This window comes from Euleptes europaea, chromosome 10 (genome assembly GCF_029931775.1).
Source record: "Euleptes europaea isolate rEulEur1 chromosome 10, rEulEur1.hap1, whole genome shotgun sequence".
NCBI lineage: Eukaryota > Metazoa > Chordata > Lepidosauria > Squamata > Sphaerodactylidae > Euleptes > Euleptes europaea.
The window spans coordinates 56166522-56175688 of record NC_079321.1 but is presented as its reverse complement, the minus strand read 5'-3'; the positions used below and the strand labels follow the sequence as shown (position 1 = coordinate 56175688).

The window sequence follows — 9167 nt, the reverse complement described above, 5'->3', positions numbered from 1 at the left end:
ACAACCTCATCTTCGTGTTACCGTTGGGGAAATTAAGGGGAGAGGGTGGGAAAACAGCAAAGAAACCCCATCGTGGGTAAATTCATAAGAGAAGAGACAGGGCGGGCTGAAAGCATTCTTTACATGAGGAAGTTAACACACTACACAATATATATATATATATATATATATATATATATATATATATATATATATATATATATATATATATATATATATATATATATATATATATATATATATTGCATTTTCCCAGTCATTCACAGGGTCTTCCACGAGCGTTTGATTTTAAGCCTTTGACTTCAGTTTCTTTACCGAGGACCCAAAATCGGCTCAGATGGTAGCCCATCCGCTCCAAGATGTTGCGGACCAGGCTGTGAACGTGCACCGTTGCAATGCGCCGCTGCTTCTCGCGCACGCTGCTCCCCTCCTGCAAACGAGCACTAGGAGGGACAGAACAACCTGAAGGGGGATCCAGGACCAGCTGCAATCTGACACCTTTGATCGCTGATTGGCTGACACCGCGTAGCTCCGCCCCCACCGCCGGGGCGATTCGTGGCTCAGCCGAAGCTCGAGCATCTGGGATTCCAGCTTCCCTCTTAGGTCGGGCTCGGGTGCCAATCACTTTGAAGGACGGGCCGCACTCCGGGCTCTAGCCCGGCCCCCTTCCCCCCCCCTCCTCCCGCGCCTATTGATATTATTGGAGTGTGGAGCAAGCGGCCGATCTGCAGTCGGAGACTCGCAGGCAGCAAGCACGGAGAGGGGAGCGAGAAGGCAAGGGGGAGAAGGCAGGCGGCGAGGGCTCCCGTGCAAGAGCGCTGCGAAATTAAACACATTGCAGGACGAGCCCTTTAAATACCCACCGAGCAGCAGCGACGATCGGTGCCGTCTCCTCTCATTTTTTGCATCTATATGTAAATAGATATATTAAAAAAAAAACCCAACCTCAAGCTCATGCACCACCATGGTTTTCCAAACTAGGTTCCCTTCTTGGATTATGTTCTGTTGCATCGGGCTGCTTCGCTTTGCACACACGGGGGAGGCACAGGCTGCGAAAGAAGGTAAGGCGACGCCGAAAGACAAAGTTTATCTCTCGCTGGCTCGGCGGCAAGGGCTTTTTTAAGAGTGTTTTTTTTGCGAGATGCAAAGTGCATGCAGCCTTCTCTCTCCCTCCCTCCTTCCCTCTTTCAGCAGAGATTAAAGGAGAGGGATTTGCACCCGCAGCCCCTGCCGAGGGGCTCAGGCGACTTCCTACTGGAGTGAACGGGTACCGTTCATTGATCGTGCGGGATCGTGTACGTGTCTGAAATTTCCGGCGAGAATGTAGTCTTCCCAGGACGCTGCTCGGGATGCAGATCCCTTCAGCCCGCGTATGCATGTCTGCGTGTGTATGCATGTCTGCGTGTGTGTGTGTGTGTGGGGGGAGTATGCACGCAGGGGGGGGGAATTCTTCCATCACGATTAGGTTGCCATTTAACGGAGTCACTGATAGCGAGCAGTGCAACCCCGTTTCGCCCTTTTCCCCAGAGAAATATTTCCCCCATGATGAGGATCCTGGAGTTTTGGAACTAGAATCCCCCCCCCCTCTCCCCCAGGACTACAGTGGAGTTTGGTGACAGGGGATGTCCCCGAGGGTCGTCTTCTCTCCCTCGGTGGGCGGGGGAGACTTCTTGTTAGCCATCCGTGGTCACCTCTGAACCGCTAGTAATGAAGTCCGCTTGTTCCTTTCGGGCCGATGGCGTGCTCTGCAAGAGCGGTCGGTCGGAAAGCGAAGCGGACACGCGTGTACAACTAGCGGCCTCGCGTTCGCGTGCAGGCAGCGAGCGCGTCTGCAAGGAACGCACAGGACGCATCGGCGTGGATGCCTATGCAGAACGCAGTCGCCTGTCGAAAGCTCCCAGTTTGCTAACGGGGGTCGCACTTCATCGACATCCCCCCCACACACACACACACCACCACCACCACCACCCCGAATGGCAAGCAGGGCTTAAAAAAACAACAACCCATCAATCCAAGATGCATTGAAAAAATAACTCACAGTGGGTAGCCGTGTTAGTCTGTCTGCAGTAGTAGAAAAGAGCAAGAGTCCAGTAGCACCTTAAAGATTAACAAAAATATTTTCTGGCAGGGTATGAGCTTCACGAAAGCTCCTACCCTGCCAGAAAATATTCTTGTTAGTCTTTAAGGTGCTACTGGACTCTTGCTCTTTTCTCTGTGTGTGCGTTAAGTGCTGTCAAGTCGCTTCCGACTCACGGCGACCCTATGAATGAAAGTCCTCCAAAATGTCCTATCTTTGACAGCCTTGCTCAGATCTTGCAAACTGAAGGCTGTGGCTTCCTTGATTGAGCCAATCCCTCTCTTGTTGGGTCTTCCTCTGTTCCTGCTGCCCTCAACTTTTCCTAGCATGACTGTCTTTTCCAGTGACTCTTGTCGTCTCATAACGTGACCAAAATACAACAGCCTCCGTGTAGTCATTTTAGCTTCTAGGGCCAGTTCGGGCTTGATTGGATCTAGAACCCACTGATTTGTTGTTGCTTTTTTTGGCAGTCCACGGAATCTTTTCCACTACTGAAAAAAACAACGTTCATGTGCAGGGAAACGTGCAAGACACGGACGGGCATCTCTTTCCCGCGCGCGGAGGGAATCTGCAGCTATTTAAAGGGATAGGGTGTCTTTTAGGGAGATGATTCCAACCGCCCCCCCATCATCAGGAACCCCCCCCCCCTTGAGCTATTGGCATTTCTGACCCTGTAGCCGGAACTGGACGAAGGTGGGGGGGGGCGAGTGACTCTCTCTCCATTCGATCCCCCCCCCCCCGCCCTAGATAAGGAAAAGGGAGGGAAAGTCAGGGTCGAAAAGTTTATCTGCTGACTTGAGAGAGGAACGGGGGTGTGTGTGTGTGTTAGATGTGTATAATTGTGATCTCTGGAGTCCTTCCCCCCCCCCTTGAAGCCGAGGCAGGCTGAGAGAAGCCTCCCCCCCCAAAAAAATAATAATTTATATATATATATTTTATTTCCCCGAAATAACTTTTCCAACAGGCCCCCTCCCCCGGGGGGGGAATAAACAAGAGCCCTCTCCCCCCCCTCCACGAACGCCTTCCTTTCGCTCGCAGAAGGGGGGGGAAACACCGGGGGGGGGGAGGGGCAAACCGGGGGGGAGGGGCAAAAGGTGGAGGGGGGGGTTGTTCCGCGGGTGGCGCGTGTTTAAAAAACAACAGGCGAGGAAGAAAAGAATACGCTGTACAACCAATGGATGTGGGGGGAAAAGAAATATATAGATTTGAAACTTGTATAAAAAGAAATAATAATAAAACAGGCGAAGAAAAGAATATGTTATACAAACAATGTATGTAGAAAAAGGTATATATTTGAAACTTGTATGAAAAGAAATAATAATAATAAACAAAATAAAAAACAGGCGAGGAAGAAAAGAATACGTTATACAAACAATGTTTGCGGGGGGAAAATATATTTGAAACCTGTATAAAAAGAAATAATAATAATAAAATAAAACAGGCGAAGAAAAGAATACGTTATACAAACCATGTATGTAGAAAAAAATATATATTTAAAACTTGTATAAAAAGAAATAATAATAAAATAAAACAGGCGAAGAAAAGAATATGTTATACAAACAATGTATGTAGAAAAAAGAAACATATTTAAAACTTGTATAAAAAGAAATAATAATAATAAACAAAATAATATAAAAAAACAACAACAGGCGAGGCCGACCCGGCGAAGCAAAAAACGCCCCTCTTCTGTGAGGAGGGAGACCCGGGCAGCCCGCGGGAACACGGCTTGAACGTGTGCGTGCGCGTTCACGTGAGGGGATGGAAGGGTCCCTCGAGGCGAGGCCCGCCGCCCCCCCCCCCCCCGCTGAGGCGGCTCGGGGAGTCGCTCCGGGCGCCGCTCAGCGAGGAGGAGGGCGGGAACCTGGCGGGCGGGAACCGGCGGCTCCCGCGGCCTCAGCCAGCCAGCCAGCGCGTTGTGGAGCTGGGGCGTGGAGGGAGAAGCGGCTTCCCGCCTCAGCTGAGGAGGGGCGGCGGATGAGGCTCGGGGGCCTCGAACACAAGAGGCGGCCCCGCTGGGTCAGGGCCAGGCCCGTTCGAGCCCGGCGGTCCGTCCCCGCAGCGGCCAATCAGGCGCCGCGACGACTACGCCAGCCCCGCCTCTTGTCTCTTCGCCCCGCCCCCTCCCACGCCCTTTCCTCCCTCGGGTGAGGGGGGGGGGGTCCCTTCGGCTCCCCCAGGCTGCGCTCGCTCGCTTTGCTCTCTAGGGAGCGCGTGTGCGCTTGCGCCGGTGCGCTGGGGCTGAGGCAGAAAGGGGCGCCCCTTTCTGGCCATGGGCAGAGTGGCCGTCCCGCTTTGCAGTCTGCCCTCGCTCACGAGCTGGGCGTACATGAGCTGCAACGGCAGGGGTGGGGAACCTTTTTCCTGCCAAGGGCCATTTGGATATTTATAACATCATTCGGGGGCCGTACAAAGTTATCAACTTAAAAATTAGCCTGCTATATTTGGTCGAACATTTAGCCAAGAGGCACGACCGGAGACGGCTCCGAGTGTCTGCCACATAGAGCGACCCGCTTTTGAGCTCTGGTGTCCCCAGCTGGGCCCAAGAGATTGAGGCAGGGCAGCATCCTTCTGAGCTAGAGATCTGCCAGGACCCATGAAGGGCCAGACCAAATGATTTCGAGGGCCTTATACGGCCCCCGGGCCTGACGTTCCCCACCCCTGTGCTAGGGCAAGATGGGAAGGCTCTCTGGCAGGTTGGGCCAGGGCATGATGTGGAACAGAATGTGTGTGTGTGTGTAAAGTGCCGTCAAGTCGCAGCCGACTTATGGGGACCCCTTTTGGGGGGGGTTTCAAGGCAAGAGACCTACAGAGGTGGTTTGCCAGTGCCTTCCTCTGCACAGCAACCCTGGACTTCCTTGGTGGTCTCCCATCCAAACACTAACCTGGGCTGACCCTGCTTAGCTTCTGAGATCTGACGAGATCAGGCTAGCCTGGGCCATCCAGGTCAGGCTATTGCAAAAAGTTGTTAAGCTCTTTGTGTGTGTGTGTGTGTGTGTGTGTTTTAATTGAGGTTTTCAGGTGAAGGGATTTCACCTCCCTGCAGGTGTGCATTTGTGAGGAGCGGTCCAGGAGCATGGGACTTTACCATCCAGAAAAAAACAGCACAGTGCATCAGAATGAGCTCTCCTTATTGCCCCACATAACATATCATTACACAGCACAGTGAATCGGAATGAACTTTCCTTATTGTGCCACGTTACATTTCATTACACATTTATGACACCAAGCACCCCAAAGGCGAAACTCCTTTGGCATCCTAAGGATTGGCTCCCGCTGGTTTTATAGGATGTCACAAGTGTTCATAGCCGTGAGCCTGCTCCATCTGGAAAGCTCCACTGTGTCTCTTATTTTTGAAACGTTGACCTGTGGGGGGGGGGGGACTTATTTTGCGGGGAAGCACTCTTGGCGAATGTGTGGACTGGGGATTTCATTAGAAGGCTTTCTCGAACAGCTCCTAAAATTTCTTTTCATTTGCTGAGTTCACCATCCTGGCTGGTTGATGGACCTTGCTTCTTTGATAAGGGAAAGCTCTGCTTTGAGCCAGAACTTCAGGACTGCCTTTGTGAAGTATTAATAAAAGGGTCCCTCAACACCCGCAAAAGTGTCTTTCTCTGCAAAAAAAACAAAAACTGGCTGTTTATTCAAAATTCAATATTAAAAGAATGGATTATTTTCAAAATGTGGAAAAAGGAAGTTAGCACACACTGTAGGATAAGCTACAGTACTTAAAACTTGCATAGTCAAACCTTATACGAGAAACCTTTTCATTCTAGCTTGGAAAGACGTTTGAGCACTCTTGGGAATATATAGAGCAATCAAAGAATTAAACTGCTTTTCAATAGATGCATTGATATCACCATGTGGGGGTAAAATATGCAGTTTTTAAAGCTAAGCTTATCAGCATTGTCTTTAATTAGCTACCCAATACACAGTACTATATCAGCTCCTAGTTAGGTGCTATTAATAGTCGAAATCCCTTCGATGCCTGAATTAATTAATTAAAAGACAAGTTAAGCTATTTAAAGTTTGAATAGATCCTGAACTTCTTCAGCGAGAAGCTTCAATAGTAGGGTACAGAAGTCACCGTGATAAACCATGTTTCCTCAGTATGTTTAAGGCTGATAACTGAAAATTCACTTGGGGCTAAGTCATACTGAAATAAGTGAGATTTATTTCTGAGTAAGTATATTAGTGGCTGAGGCTGTAAGGCTGCACTGGAAAGTAAATATTGCATTGAAATCTGGACTTGCTTCCAATTAACATGGTTGGCAATAAACTGTAAAGTTGGACAGTGTTCAGAGACTTTGTTGCAAAATTCTAAAAGTTTTGTTTTTTCATTGTGAGGGGAAGTGCAACCTTGTTGTTCAGAGTCATGGGCATTGGTAAATTTGTACATGCAGTACTGGTCTTCTAAGTGTTCTTGGGATTTCAAAGGAATTTACTAAAGAGCTATTGTGTAATAGGACTTCAGGAGATACACCCCCCACCCCAAAACTGGTTATTTTAAATGGAAAGGTGTTTTTTTTTTTTTGCTAACATATACAGTAAGCTAGAAAATATATGGTAGGGGCGCTAAAATTTTGTAGGCGCTTAGAGATTCATATGGGTGGTTACAATAGGATACTGTTTGAAATACAATTTTAACAAATCATGCAGTTGAACTCTTTACAGTTCCACAAAGACCAATACATTGAGTAGTTCTATGCAATTGCAGTAGCATATTGGCAGAGTATTATGTTTCTATTCAATGAAATATAAATAAAACTATCCTCATATGAACCTTTTGGTATTTATTACTTTCTTTGTTGGAGTAAGAATCAGTAGAATCTGCTGTTAACAGTGTGCTAACAGATACCAACTATTACTTTCAATAATTGTAGTTTTATATAAATTTTATTCCCCAAACATGAAAAAGTAATCTTCGTTCAGCTGAAGAGGCAAAACCCCATTGACTTTATGGTTTGTGGGTTGCCTCTTTTTTTTTTTAAAGTATATTTCAAAGAATTAAATATGCATACATGTTTTAATATTTGATTTCTCAATGGTTTATTGCTAAATTCATGTATGTATGCTTTTGGATGTTGAAAAATAATATATGAAACTTTTATGAAATGTTCTTGTCGATATAATTGTTTGTCTTGTTCTGTTTTTGTGTACATATTACTGTTTCTCATATCTCCTAAACTGCCTATAACCAGCAGAGGTTGAAATAGATAATTATAGTTAAAAAGTAAAATGTATGGGGGGAATGTAAGTATGCATTTTGAATTTATAACGTATGAAATTTTTTCTTTTTTTTTTGAAGTAAAGATGTAAATATATCTAGTATTACTACCAATACATGATACAACATAGGCTCCTTTTGCATGAAATTCTTTGAATGTACCAACTGATCAAGACTTTGCACTTTCAAATCCATAAAGATTAGTCATTTATGGTTAAAAATGAAAAAAATCAGTGCTCAGTAAGATACTGTATGTTGTCCTTTCTCAAATGTTATGGGAAAATAATTTATGGGAAAACAATTTTTTTCTATTCTGTTTTATCCTAAAATAGTTTAACATAAAGGTATTCTTTTTCAGTAATATTGCTGGATTCTAAAGCACAACAGACAGAGTTGGAATGGATTTCTTCTCCTCCCAATGGGGTAAGTACATTATTAGCATTAAAGTAATATATTCCCACAAACAATATTCCAGTTTGTAAAAATAGTTTAAGTTAAGTCTCTTCCCTAGGTTTTGTCCAGCGGTTTTATCCTGTGCCTGTATCTGTGAAGTTTCTGTTTGTGAAAAGAAGCATGTCAAGTAGAGAACAGAACTGTAAAATAATTAGAATCATCTTCTCAGACTCCCACCTAAATGCCATTATTATCTTAAGTGATATAACTCAAAAGCTTTGTGCTGATTCAAAACAATACCTCTAATGTGTTTATTTCTGAGAGAAAGCATTGCAGTCCGTAATCATTGGGAGTTGACTTTGTCATTCTGAAAATTATATCTATCATATAATTAAATTAAATTTTGTAACATATGTAGCATGTAAATTAATAACATAAATGGCCCCCAAACATCTGAAATAAATAGACATAGGCTGCAATCCTAAAACCACTTTTGTGAGAGTTAGCCCCTTTGAAGAAAATGGAACTTACTTCTGGGTAGACCTGTTTAGGATGGCTCTCATATACATTACAGATGAAATACAAAAAAGCATTTATGTATTTAAAAAAACTCTTGAAGCACTGTGTGGGTCTGAATCCCATATCTGTGGTCACCAAAAGCAGCAGTCTACATATTTAACTTTCACTGCATTTTCAGTAAACTCACCCAGTGATCTTGACACTGCAGTGGTATCACTAAGTCAGTCGAGCTAAGAACCCTTTCAGACCGAGCCAAATAGTTATGCCTGTCACATACCTTTAGAGAAACAACTTTACAAGAGGACAAACTATGATCTTGAAGACATGTACTTTTAACATGGCTCAAAGAGTTTATATCATGGCCTGGGATAAACATTTCGGATAAAATTAATAAGGTCTGTAAATACTTACCAGATAAATTTAATTGGGATTTGTGCTGCCACAGCACTTTGAGAATTGTGTTGCCCATGATTTAGAGTAGATCTAACTCATGCAGGTAGTCTTTGAATGCATGTGAACAAAGGTTTGCAGAACAAGCCTTTAATCCAGAGCTTATAAGGAAATCTGCAACCAAAGATTGTGAACTGCGAGTATGGATGCAAAAGTGTAACAAATCCTGTAAATGAAGAATGAAAACCTGAAAGTGTCTTAGCTTAAAAAGCAAGAATGTAAAATCAGTTCAAGCACATACTGGAAGTGAGTCAGGAAGCCTTTCAAAACATGTAATGTGAGCTAAATGTTTAAGATTGGCAATAACTTTAGCATTAGTATTTTGCATTGATTGACGTATTTTAAGAGAAGTGTTAGAAAGAACAACTTGAAGTGGGTCATAGTCCATCCATGAAGTAATGAAGACGTGTCTATATATTAGAAGAAAAACCCAGAAATGTTGATGAAAGGTTGTAGGACAACGATTGAATGATGGATAGTTAGGTAAATATACATTGGAAAGGT

The 9167-nt window shown here is 44.7% G+C and overlaps 1 protein-coding gene across 3 annotated transcripts in view; it reads left to right on the top strand.

Moving 5' to 3' along the window:
• Positions 1 to 911: 911 nt before the first annotated feature.
• The window catches only part of EPHA7 (EPH receptor A7), a 215649-nt gene continuing 207393 nt past the window's right edge, over positions 912 to 9167 (top strand). For all 3 annotated transcript variants that reach the window (XM_056856941.1, XM_056856940.1, XM_056856942.1), the window contains exons 1-2: positions 912 to 1061; positions 7660 to 7724. In XM_056856941.1, coding sequence (XP_056712919.1) covers positions 965 to 1061; positions 7660 to 7724 — 162 coding nt within the window. In that variant the 5' untranslated portion in view covers positions 912 to 964. The remainder of the gene's footprint in view (positions 1062 to 7659; positions 7725 to 9167) is intronic.